This window comes from Heptranchias perlo, chromosome 7 (genome assembly GCF_035084215.1).
Source record: "Heptranchias perlo isolate sHepPer1 chromosome 7, sHepPer1.hap1, whole genome shotgun sequence".
NCBI lineage: Eukaryota > Metazoa > Chordata > Chondrichthyes > Hexanchiformes > Hexanchidae > Heptranchias > Heptranchias perlo.
This window is the reverse complement of record NC_090331.1, coordinates 10,893,324-10,906,730: the sequence shown is the minus strand read 5'-3', so window position 1 is coordinate 10,906,730 and position 13,407 is coordinate 10,893,324. Positions and strand designations below refer to the sequence as shown.

The following is a 13,407-nucleotide window of genomic DNA, read 5'->3' as shown; positions in this document are numbered from 1 at the left end:
ATGATTACCCCGACAGGCCCCCCCTCCTCACCTTTCCCTACCCCAGCACGGAATGATTACCCCGACAGGCCCCCTCCTCACCTTTCCCTACCCCAGCACGGAATGATTACCCCGACAGGCCCCCTCCTCACCTTTCTCTACCCCAGCACGGAATGATTACCCCGACAGGCCCCCCCTCCTCACCTTTCTCTACACCAGCACGGAATGATTACTCCGACAGGCCCCCCCTCCTCACCTTTCTCTACCCCAGCACGGAATGATTACCCCGACAGGCCCCCTCCTCACCTTTCTCTACACCAGCACGGAATGATTACCCCGACAGGCCCCCTCCTCACCTTTCCCTACCCCAGCACGGAATGATTACCCCGACAGGCCCCCTCCTCACCTTTCTCTACCCCAGCACGGAATGATTACCCCGACAGGTCCCCTCCTCACCTTTCTCTACCCCAGCACGGAATGATTACTCCGACAGGCCCCCTCCTCACCTTTCCCTACCCCAGCACGGAATGATTACCCCGACAGGCCCCCTCCTCACCTTTCTCTACCCCAGCACGGAATGATTACCCCGACAGGCCCCCTCCTCACCTTTCTCTACCCCAGCACGGAATGATTACCCCGACAGGCCCCCTCCTCACCTTTCTCTACACCAGCACGGAATGATTACTCCGACAGGCCCCCTCCTCACCTTTCTCTACCCCAGCACGGAATGATTACTCCGACAGGCCCCCTCCTCACCTTTCTCTACCCCAGCACGGAATGATTACCCCGACAGGCCCCCTCCTCACCTTTCTCTACCCCAGCACGGAATGATTACTCCGACAGGCCCCCTCCTCACCTTTCTCTACCCCAGCACGGAATGATTACTCCGACAGGCCCCCTCCTCACCTTTCCCTACACCAGCACGGAATGATTACCCCAACAGGCCCCCTCCTCACCTTTCCCTACACCAGCACGGAATGATTACCCCGACAGGCCCCCTCCTCACCTTTCCCTACCCCAGCACGGAATGATTACCCCGACAGGCCCCCTCCTCACCTTTCTCTACCCCAGCACGGAATGATTACCCCCATAGGCCCCCTCCTCACCTTTCTCTACCCCAGCACGGAATGATTACCCCCATAGGCCCCCCCTCCTCACCTTTCTCTACACCAGCACGGAATGATTACCCCGACAGGCCCCCTCCTCACCTTTCTCTACCCCAGCACGGAATGATTACCCCGACAGGCCCCCTCCTCACCTTTCCCTACACCAGCACGGAATGATTACCCCGACAGGCCCCCTCCTCACCTTTCCCTACCCCAGCACGGAATGATTACCCCGACAGGCCCCCTCCTCACCTTTCTCTACCCCAGCACGGAATGATTACCCCCATAGGCCCCCTCCTCACCTTTCCCTACCCCAGCACGGAATGATTACCCCGACAGGCCCCCTCCTCACCTTTCTCTACACCAGCACGGAATGATTACCCCGACAGGCCCCCTCCTCACCTTTCCCTACCCCAGCACGGAATGATTACCCCGACAGGCCCCCTCCTCACCTTTCTCTACCCCAGCACGGAATGATTATCCCCATAGGCCCCCCCTCCTCACCTTTCTCTACCCCAGCACGGAATGATTACCCCGACAGGCCCCCTCCTCACCTTTCTCTACCCCAGCACGGAATGATTACCCCGACAGGCCCCCTCCTCACCTTTCTCTACACCAGCACGGAATGATTACTCCGACAGGCCCCCTCCTCACCTTTCCCTACCCCAGCACGGAATGATTACCACCATAGGCCCCCCCTCCTCACCTTTCTCTACCCCAGCACGGAATAATTACCCCCATAGGCCCCCCCTCCTCACCTTTCTCTACCCCAGCACGGAATGATTACCCCGACAGGCCCCCCTCCTCACCTTTCTCTACACCAGCACGGAATGATTACCCCGACAGGCCCCCTCCTCACCTTTCCCTACCCCAGCACGGAATGATTACCCCGACAGGCCCCCCCCTCCTCACCTTTCTCTACCCCAGCACGGAATGATTACCCCGACAGGCCCCCCCCTCCTCACCTTTCTCTACCCCAGCACGGAATGATTACCCCGACAGGCCCCCTCCTCACCTTTCCCTACCCCAGCACGGAATGATTACCCCGACAGGCCCCCCCTCCTCACCTTTCCCTACCCCAGCACGGAATGATTACCCCCATAGGCCCCCCCTCCTCACCTTTCTCTACACCAGCACGGAATGATTACCCCCATAGGCCCCCTCCTCACCTTTCCCTACCCCAGCACGGAATGATTACCCCGACAGGCCCCCTCCTCACCTTTCTCTACCCCAGCACGGAATGATTACTCCGACAGGCCCCCTCCTCACCTTTCCCTACCCCAGCACGGAATGATTACTCCGACAGGCCCCCCTCCTCACCTTTCCCTACCCCAGCACGGAATGATTACCCCGACAGGCCCCCTCCTCACCTTTCTCTACACCAGCACGGAATGATTACCCCCATAGGCCCCCTCCTCACCTTTCCCTACCCCAGCACGGAATGATTACTCCGACAGGCCCCCTCCTCACCTTTCCCTACCCCAGCACGGAATGATTACCCCGACAGGCCCCCCCTCCTCACCTTTCTCTACCCCAGCACGGAATGATTACCCCGACAGGCCCCCCCTCCTCACCTTTCCCTACCCCAGCACGGAATGATTACCCCGACAGGCCCCCTCCTCACCTTTCTCTACCCCAGCACGGAATGATTACCCTGACAGGCCCCCTCCTCACCTTTCTCTACCCCAGCACGGAATGATTACCCCGACAGGCCCCCCCTCCTCACCTTTCTCTACCCCAGCACGGAATGATTACTCCGACAGGCCCCCTCCTCACCTTTCCCTACCCCAGCACGGAATGATTACTCCGACAGGCCCCCTCCTCACCTTTCCCTACCCCAGCACGGAATGATTACCCCGACAGGCCCCCTCCTCACCTTTCCCTACCCCAGCACGGAATGATTACTCCGACAGGCCCCCCTCCTCACCTTTCCCTACCCCAGCACGGAATGATTACTCCGACAGGCCCCCCTCCTCACCTTTCCCTACCCCAGCACGGAATGATTACTCCGACAGGCCCCCCTCCTCACCTTTCCCTACCCCAGCACGGAATGATCACCCCGACAGGCCCCCCTCCTCACCTTTCCCTACCCCAGCACGGAATGATTACCCCGACAGGCCCCCCCTCCTCACCTTTCTCTACCCCAGCACGGAATGATTACTCCGACAGGCCCCCTCCTCACCTTTCCCTACCCCAGCACGGAATGATTACTCCGACAGGCCCCCTCCTCACCTTTCCCTACCCCAGCACGGAATGATTACTCCGACAGGCCCCCTCCTCACCTTTCCCTACCCCAGCACGGAATGATTACTCCGACAGGCCCCCTCCTCACCTTTCCCTACCCCAGCACGGAATGATTACCCCGACAGGCCCCCCTCCTCACCTTTCTCTACCCCAGCACGGAATGATTACTCCGACAGGCCCCCTCCTCACCTTTCCCTACCCCAGCACGGAATGATTACCCCGACAGGCCCCCTCCTCACCTTTCCCTACCCCAGCACGGAATGATTACCCCGACAGGCCCCCTCCTCACCTTTCCCTACCCCAGCACGGAATGATTACCCCGACAGGCCCCCCCTCCTCACCTTTCTCTACCCCAGCACGGAATGATTACCCCGACAGGCCCCCCTCCTCACCTTTCCCTACCCCAGCACGGAATGATTACTCCGACAGGCCCCCCTCCTCACCTTTCCCTACCCCAGCACGGAATGATTACCCCGACAGGCCCCCTCCTCACCTTTCCCTACCCCAGCACGGAATGATTACTCCGACAGGCCCCCTCCTCACCTTTCTCTACCCCAGCACGGAATGATTACCCCGACAGGCCCCCTCCTCACCTTTCTCTACACCAGCACGGAATGATTACTCCGACAGGCCCCCTCCTCACCTTTCCCTACCCCAGCACGGAATGATTACTCCGACAGGCCCCCTCCTCACCTTTCTCTACCCCAGCACGGAATGATTACCCCGACAGGCCCCCTCCTCACCTTTCTCTACACCAGCACGGAATGATTACCCCGACAGGCCCCCTCCTCACCTTTCTCTACCCCAGCACGGAATGATTACCCCGACAGGCCCCCCCTCCTCACCTTTCCCTACCCCAGCACGGAATGATTACTCCGACAGGCCCCCCTCCTCACCTTTCTCTACCCCAGCACGGAATGATTACCCCGACAGGCCCCCTCCTCACCTTTCTCTACCCCAGCACGGAATGATTACCCCGACAGGCCCCCCCTCCTCACCTTTCCCTACCCCAGCACGGAATGATTACCCCGACAGGCCCCCTCCTCACCTTTCCCTACCCCAGCACGGAATGATTACCCCGACAGGCCCCCTCCTCACCTTTCCCTACCCCAGCACGGAATGATTACTCCGACAGGCCCCCTCCTCACCTTTCCTCCTACCCAGCACGGAATGATTACCCCGACAGGCCCCCTCCTCACCTTTCCCTACCCCAGCACGGAATGATTACTCCGACAGGCCCCCTCCTCACCTTTCCCTACCCCAGCACGGAATGATTACTCCGACAGGCCCCCCTCCTCACCTTTCCCTACCCCAGCACGGAATGATTACTCCGACAGGCCCCCTCCTCACCTTTCCCTACCCCAGCACGGAATGATTACTCCGACAGGCCCCCTCCTCACCTTTCCCTACCCCAGCACGGAATGATTACCCGACAGGCCCCCCTCCTCACCTTTCTCTACCCCAGCACGGAATGATTACTCCGACAGGCCCCCTCCTCACCTTTCCCTACCCCAGCACGGAATGATTACCCCGACAGGCCCCCTCCTCACCTTTCTCTACCCCAGCACGGAATGATTACTCCGACAGGCCCCCTCCTCACCTTTCCTACCCAGCACGGAATGATTACCCCGACAGGCCCCCTCCTCACCTTCCCTACCCCAGCACGGAATGATTACCCCGACAGGCCCCCCCTCCTCACCTTTCCCTACCCAGCACGGAATGATTACTCCGACAGGCCCCCTCCTCACCTTTCCCTACCCCAGCACGGAATGATTACTCCGACAGGCCCCCTCCTCACCTTTCCCTACCCCAGCACGGAATGATTACCCCGACAGGCCCCCCCTCCTCACCTTTCGCTACCCAGCACGGAATGATTACCCCGACAGGCCCCCCTCCTCACCTTTCCCTACCCCAGCACGGAATGATTACTCCGACAGGCCCCCTCCTCACCTTTCCCTACCCAGCACGGAATGATTACCCGACAGGCCCCCTCCTCACCTTTCCCTACCCCAGCACGGAATGATTACCCCGACAGGCCCCCTCCTCACCTTTCTCTACCCCAGCACGGAATGATTACCCCGACAGGCCCCCTCCTCACCTTTCTCTACCCCAGCACGGAATGATTACCCCGACAGGCCCCCTCCTCACCTTTCCCTACCCCAGCACGGAATGATTACCCCGACAGGCCCCCCTCCTCACCTTTCCCTACACCAGCACGGAATGATTACTCCGACAGGCCCCCTCCTCACCTTTCTCTACACCAGCACGGAATGATTACTCCGACAGGCCCCCCTCCTCACCTTTCCCTACCCCAGCACGGAATGATTACCCCGACAGGCCCCCCCTCCTCACCTTTCCCTACCCCAGCACGGAATGATTACTCCGACAGGCCCCCTCCTCACCTTTCCCTACCCAGCACGGAATGATTACCCGACAGGCCCCCCTCCTCACCTTTCCCTACACCAGCACGGAATGATTACCCCGACAGGCCCCCTCCTCACCTTTCCCTACCCCAGCACGGAATGATTACCCCGACAGGCCCCCTCCTCACCTTTCCCTACCCCAGCACGGAATGATTACCCCGACAGGCCCCCTCCTCACCTTTCCCTACCCCAGCACGGAATGATTACCCCGACAGGCCCCCCTCCTCACCTTTCCCTACCCCAGCACGGAATGATTACCCCGACAGGCCCCCTCCTCACCTTTCCCTACCCCAGCATGGAATGATTACCCGACAGGCCCCCCCTCCTCACCTTTCCCTACCCCAGCACGGAATGATTACCCCGACAGGCCCCCCTCCTCACCTTTCCCTACCCAGCACGGAATGATTACCCCGACAGGCCCCCCTCCTCACCTTTCTCTACACCAGCACGGAATGATTACCCGACAGGCCCCCCTCCTCACCTTTCTCTACCCCAGCACGGAATGATTACTCCGACAGGCCCCCTCCTCACCTTTCCCTACCCCAGCACGGAATGATTACCCCGATAGGCCCCCCCTCCTCACCTTTCTCTACCCCAGCACGGAATGATTACTCCGACAGGCCCCCTCCTCACCTTTCCCTACCCCAGCACGGAATGATTACCCCAGAGGCCCCCAGGCCCCTCCTCACCTTTCTCTACCCCAGCACGGAATGATTACTCCGACAGGCCCCCTCCTCCTTCCTACCCAGCACGGATGATTACCCCGAAGGCCCCCCTCCTCACCTTTCCTACCCCAGCACGGAATGATTACTCCGACAGGCCCCCCTCCTCACCTTTCCTACACCAGCACGGAATTACCCCGACAGGCCCCCCTCCTCACCTTTCCCTACACCAGCACGGAATGATTACCCCGACAGGCCCCCCTCCTCACCTTTCCCTACCCCAGCACGGAATGATTACCCGACAGGCCCCCCACCTCACCTTTCCCTACCCCAGCACGGAATGATTACTCGACACAGGCCCCCCTCCTCACCTTTCCCTACCCCAGCACGGAATGATTACTCCGACAGGCCCCCCTCCTCACCTTTCCTACCCCAGCACGGAATGATTACCCGGCCCCCCCCTCCTCACCCTTTCCCTACCAGCACGGAATGATTACCCCGACATGCCCACTTCTACCCAGCACGGATCCGACAGCCCCCTCCTCACCTTTCCCTACCCCAGCACGGAATTGATCTACCGTCGACAGGCCCCCCTCTCACCTTTCCTACCCCAGCACGGAATGATTACCCGACAGGCCCCCCTCTCACCTTTCCCTACCCCAGCACGGAATGATTACCCCGACAGGCCCCCCTCCTCACCTTTCTCTACCCAGCACGGAATGATTACCCCGACAGGCCCCCTCCTCACCTTTCCTACCCCAGCACGGAATGATTACCCGACAGGCCCCCTCCTCACCTTTCTCTACCCCAGCACGGAATGATTACCCCGACAGGCCCCCTCCTCACCTTTCTCTACCCCAGCACGGAATGATTACCACGACAGGCCCCCTCCTATCACTTTCTCTACCCCAGCACGGAATGATTACCCCGACAGGCCCCCCTCCTCACCTTTCTCTACCCCAGCACGGAATGATTACCCCGACAGGCCCCCCTCCTCACCTTTCTCTACACCAGCACGGAATGATTACCCCGACAGGCCCCCCTCCTCACCTTTCTCTACCCCAGCACGGAATGATTACTCCGACAGGCCCCCTCCTCACCTTTCTCTACCCAGCACGGAATGATTACCCCGACAGGCCCCCCTCCTCACCTTTCTCTACCCCAGCACGGAATGATTACCCCGACAGGCCCCCCCTCCTCACCTTTCCCTACCCCAGCACGGAATGATTACCCCGACAGGCCCCCCCTCCTCACCTTTCCTACCCCAGCACGGAATGATTACCCGACAGGCCCCCTCCTCACCTTTCCCTACCCCAGCACGGAATGATTACCCCGACAGGCCCCCCTCCTCACCTTTCCCTACCCCAGCACGGAATGATTACCCGACAGGCCCCTCCTCACCTTCCTACCCAGCACGAATGATTACTCCGACAGGCCCCCCTCCTCACCTTTCCCTACCCAGCACGGAATGATTACCCCGACAGGCCCCCTCCTCACCTTTCCCTACCCCAGCACGGAATGATTACCCCGACAGGCCCCCTCCTCACCTTTCCCTACCCCAGCACGGAATGATTACCCCGACAGGCCCCCTCCTCACCTTTCCTACCCCAGCACGGAATGATTACCCGACAGGCCCCCTCCTCACCTTTCTCTACACCAGCACGGAATGATTACCCCGACAGGCCCCCCCTCCTCACCTTTCCCTACCCCAGCACGGAATGATTACCCCGACAGGCCCCCTCCTCACCTTTCCCTACCCCAGCACGGAATGATTACTCCGACAGGCCCCCTCCTCACCTCTACCCAGCACGGAATGATTACCCGACACGGATGACTACCCGACAGGCCCCTTCTCACGCTTTCTCTACACCAGCACGAATGATTACCCCGACAGGCCCCCCCTCACCTTTCTCGATATACCACAGGCCCCCTCACCTTTCTCTACACCAGCACGGATACCCCGACAGGCCCCTCCTCACCTTTCTCTACCCCAGCACGGAATGATTACCCCGACAGGCCCCCTCCTCACCTTTCCCTACCCCAGCACGGAATGATTACCCCCATAGGCCCCCTCCTCACCTTTCCCTACCCCAGCACGGAATGATTACCCCGACAGGCCCCCTCCTCACCTTTCCCTACCCCAGCACGGAATGATTACTCCGACAGGCCCCCTCCTCACCTTTCCCTACCCCAGCACGGAATGATTACTCCGACAGGCCCCCTCCTCACCTTTCCCTACCCCAGCACGGAATGATTACTCCGACAGGCCCCCTCCTCACCTTTCCCTACCCCAGCACGGAATGATTACCCCGACAGGCCCCCTCCTCACCTTTCTCTACCCCAGCACGGAATGATTCCCCCGACAGGCCCCCTCCTCACCTTTCCCTACCCCAGCACGGAATGATTACCCCGACAGGCCCCCTCCTCACCTTTCCCTACACCAGCACGGAATGATTACCCCGACAGGCCCCCCCTCCTCACCTTTCCCTACACCAGCACGGAATGATTACCCCAACAGGCCCCCTCCTCACCTTTCCCTACCCCAGCACGGAATGATTACCCCCATAGGCCCCCTCCTCACCTTTCTCTACACCAGCACGGAATGATTACCCCGACAGGCCCCCCCTCCTCACCTTTCTCTACCCCAGCACGGAATGATTACCCCGACAGGCCCCCCCCTCCTCACCTTTCCCTACACCAGCACGGAATGATTACTCCGACAGGCCCCCCCTCCTCACCTTTCTCTACACCAGCACGGAATGATTACTCCGACAGGCCCCCCCTCCTCACCTTTCTCTACCCCAGCACGGAATGATTACCCCGACAGGCCCCCTCCTCACCTTTCTCTACCCCAGCACGGAATGATTACCCCGACAGGCCCCCTCCTCACCTTTCCCTACCCCAGCACGGAATGATTACCCCGACAGGCCCCCTCCTCACCTTTCTCTACCCCAGCACGGAATGATTACCCCGACAGGCCCCCTCCTCACCTTTCCCTACCCCAGCACGGAATGATTACCCCGACAGGCCCCCTCCTCACCTTTCCCTACACCAGCACGGAATGATTACCCCGACAGGCCCCCCCCTCCTCACCTTTCCCTACCCCAGCACGGAATGATTACCCCGACAGGCCCCCCCTCCTCACCTTTCCCTACCCCAGCACGGAATGATTACTCCGACAGGCCCCCCCTCCTCACCTTTCCCTACCCCAGCACGGAATGATTACCCCGACAGGCCCCCCTCCTCACCTTTCTCTACCCCAGCACGGAATGATTACCCCGACAGGCCCCCCTCCTCACCTTTCCCTACCCCAGCACGGAATGATTACCCCGACAGGCCCCCTCCTCACCTTTCTCTACCCCAGCACGGAATGATTACCCCGACAGGCCCCCTCCTCACCTTTCTCTACCCCAGCACGGAATGATTACCCCGACAGGCCCCCTCCTCACCTTTCTCTACCCCAGCACGGAATGATTACTCCGACAGGCCCCCTCCTCACCTTTCTCTACACCAGCACGGAATGATTACTCCGACAGGCCCCCTCCTCACCTTTCCCTACACCAGCACGGAATGATTACCCCGACAGGCCCCCTCCTCACCTTTCCCTACCCCAGCACGGAATGATTACCCCGACAGGCCCCCTCCTCACCTTTCTCTACACCGCACGGAATGATTACTCCGACAGGCCCCCCTCCCATGTGCCTGGGCTTTTTTTGAATGGGCCGTCCAGGAAATTTAAAAAATGTAAACCGGGTCCCAAATTAAAATCAAAGTCGATATTTTCAGCTTATTACTATGGGTAACTGTTTGACACGGGAAGTGAAAATTTATTGAAAACCTCGATAAAGCAAACATCAGACCCCCAAGCAGGATCCCACCTATACTCCTGCTTTAATTAGGGCTTCTGTTATTAACAACAACTTGCATTTATATAGAGCCTTTAACATCCCAAGTTCCTTCACAGGAACATAATGAGACAAAGAGTGACACCGAGCCACATAAGAAAATATTAGGACAGGTGACCAAAAGCTTGGTCAAAGAGGTGGGTTTTAAGAAGCGACTTTAAGGAGGAGGTAGAGAGGCGGAGAGGTTTAGGGAGGGAATTCCAGAGCTCAGGGCCTAGGCAGCTGAAGGCACGGCCGCCAATGGTGGAGCGATTAAAATCAGGGATGCGCAAGAGGCCAGAATAGGAGGAGCCGCAGAGATCTCGGAGGGTTGTCGGGCTGGAGGAGGGGTTACATACGAGGTCATGGAGGGATTTGAACATGAGGATGAGAATTTTAAAATGGAGGCGTTGCCGGACCGGGAGCCGATGCAGGTCAGCGAGCACAGGGGGCGATGGGGAACGGGACTTGGTGCGAGTTAGGATACGGGGCAGCAGTGTTTAGGATGAGCTGAAGTTTACAGAGGGTGGAAGGTGGCTGACTGACGGCCAGCCTGGCAAATGTCAGCCGATTTCCCAGTTCTAAAGAAATTGTAAAACACACAACGCTGGAAACTCTCAGCGGGCCGGTCAGTTTCTCGCGGAGAGAAGAGAGAAATTAAAGTTCAGGGTCGAGACCCGAAACAGGCATAAGAGGCAGACAACAACAACAACAACTTGCATTTATATAGCGCCTTTAATGCAGTAAAACATCCCAAGATGCTTCACAGGAGCGATTATCAAACAAAATTTGACACCGAGCCGCGTAAGGAGATATTAGGACAGGTGACCAAAGGCTTGGTCAAAGAGGTAGGTTTTAAGGAGCGTCTTAAAAGAAGAGAATGAGGTGGAGAGGCGGAGAGGTTTAGGGAGGGAATTCAAGGCACGTTAATACAGTCAGATCATGGGGGAGAAAAATATATATTAAGAATCGTGGGTGGGCTGATGTAACAGATCATCTCAGTTAAGTAACGGATAGAAACAGGAAGACATTAAAGGATTAAAGGGTATGGAAATAGCTAAGGGAGCGGGAGGCTTGGGGCAATGCGAGAAAATGGGACGGATGGAAAACCTGGGGGCCATACGTGAAATTAAAGCAGAAAATTACCATCACTTCCCAAGTGTTGAGCTGCATGGCAGCCTTCCAGCACGTTACAGGTTAGGAACACAGGAACGGGAGCAGGGCATTCAGCGCCTCCAGCCTGCTCCGCCATTCAATTAGATCATGACTGATCTGTACCTCCGTATCTGCGCCTCCAGCCTTAGCTCCGTATCACTTACCCAACAAAAATCTATCGACTTCAGTCTTGAAAGCTTCAATTGTCCCCCCAGCGTCCACAGCCTTTTGGCGGGGGGGGGGGGGCGGGGGAAAGAATTCCAGATTTCCACTACCCTTTGTGTGAAAAAGTGCTTCCTGATTTCCCCTCTATATGTGTAAGGAGTCTTACAACACCAGGTTATAGTCCAACAGTTTTATTTGAAATCACAAGCTTTCGGAGGCTTCCTCCATCGTCCTCCACCTGACGAAGGAGGTAAGCTCCGAAAGCTTGTGATTTCAAATAAAACTGTTGGACTATAACCTGGTGTTGTAAGACTCCTTACATTTGTCCACCCCAGTCCATCACCGGCATCTCCACATCATCCCTTCTATATGGACTAACTCTAATTTTAAGTGTAAACAATCTTACAACACCAAGTTATAGTCCAACAATTTTATTTGAAAATCACAAGCTTTCGGAGGCTTCCTCCTTCGTCAGGTGATTTTCAAATAAAATTGTTGGACTATAACCTGGTGTTGTAAGATTGTTTACATTTGTCAACCCCAGTCCATCACCGGCATCTCCACGTCTAATTTTAAGGTTATTCCCCCTTGGTCTGGACTCCCCCACCAGAGGAAATAGTTTCTCTCTATTTACCCTATCTAATCTATTAAGTTGAGTGGTAAATCCCTGTTGAGTGGTATCATCTTCTCTCCCCTCTCCCCCTTCCATCTAATCCCCCGCTCCTGACTGTGTTTAGATTTAGCCAAAAGGCGGCCAATCTGGTCTGTCGTATCCCTCAGGGGACCGTTGCTAGGCACGGCCTGCTGCTCCTCCAGTCTCACATCAAATCACTGGTTAGGCCTCAGCTGGAGTATTGAGGCCAATTCTGGGCACCACACTTTAGGAAGGATGTCAAGGCCTTGGAGAGGGCGCAGAGGAGATTTACCGGAATGGTACCGAGCGACATAAGAAGATATTAGGACAGGTGACCAAAAGCTTGGTCAAAGAGGTAGGTTTTAAGGAGCTTCTTAAAGGAGGAGAGGCGGAGAAGCAGAGAGCTTTATGGAGGGAATTCCAGGGGTGAGGGACTTCAGTTGTGCGGAGAGACTGGAGAAGCTGGGATTGCTCTCCTTAGAGCAGAGAAGGTTAAGGGGAGATTTAATAGAGGTGTTCAAAATCATGAACGCTTTTGGTAAAAGCAAATAAGGAGAAACTGCTTCCACTGACAGGAGGGTTGGTAACCAGAGGACACAGATTTAAGATAATTGGCAAAAGGACCAGGGGAGAAATGAGGAGACATTTTTTTTAACGCATCAATTTGTTACAATCTGGAATGCGCTGCCTGAAAGGGCGGTGGAAGCAGATTCAATAGTAACTTTCAAAAGGGAATTGGATATATAGTTGAAAACGAAAGATTTGCAGGGCTATGGGGAAAGAGCAGGGGGAATGGGACAGCTCTTTCAAAGAGCCAGCACAGGAACAATGGGCTGAATGGCCTCCTTCTGTGCTGTGATTCTATGATCTCTGAATCAGGCGATAAGGTACCTCAGGGAAGTTACAGTTGGGCCGTTTGCTGCCGCAGAATCCCGTTTCTACGTCCAGACTGTAGTTGGCGAATGAATTGACGATATGGCAGGCGGTGACAGTGCTTGGGGTCGTGTTGTACTCTTGAGCCACACAGCTCTGCAAATCCTGGGTGTTGCACATAAACTGGAGGAAAGAAACAAAGTAAAGTATCATAGAAAATCTTTAGTTAATTAATTTCGGGTTGTGACTCTCTGAGTTTTATCTCCTCTCTCGTCCTCAGTT

The 13,407-nt window shown here is 57.0% G+C and overlaps 1 protein-coding gene across 1 annotated transcript in view; it reads right to left on the bottom strand.

Moving 5' to 3' along the window:
• adcy5 (adenylate cyclase 5) overlaps positions 1 to 13,407 on the bottom strand; it is a 442,325-nt gene that overhangs the window by 52,512 nt on the left and 376,406 nt on the right. Inside the window, exon 14 of the mRNA XM_067987067.1 lies at positions 13,144 to 13,308. Coding sequence (XP_067843168.1) covers positions 13,144 to 13,308 — 165 coding nt within the window. The remainder of the gene's footprint in view (positions 1 to 13,143; positions 13,309 to 13,407) is intronic.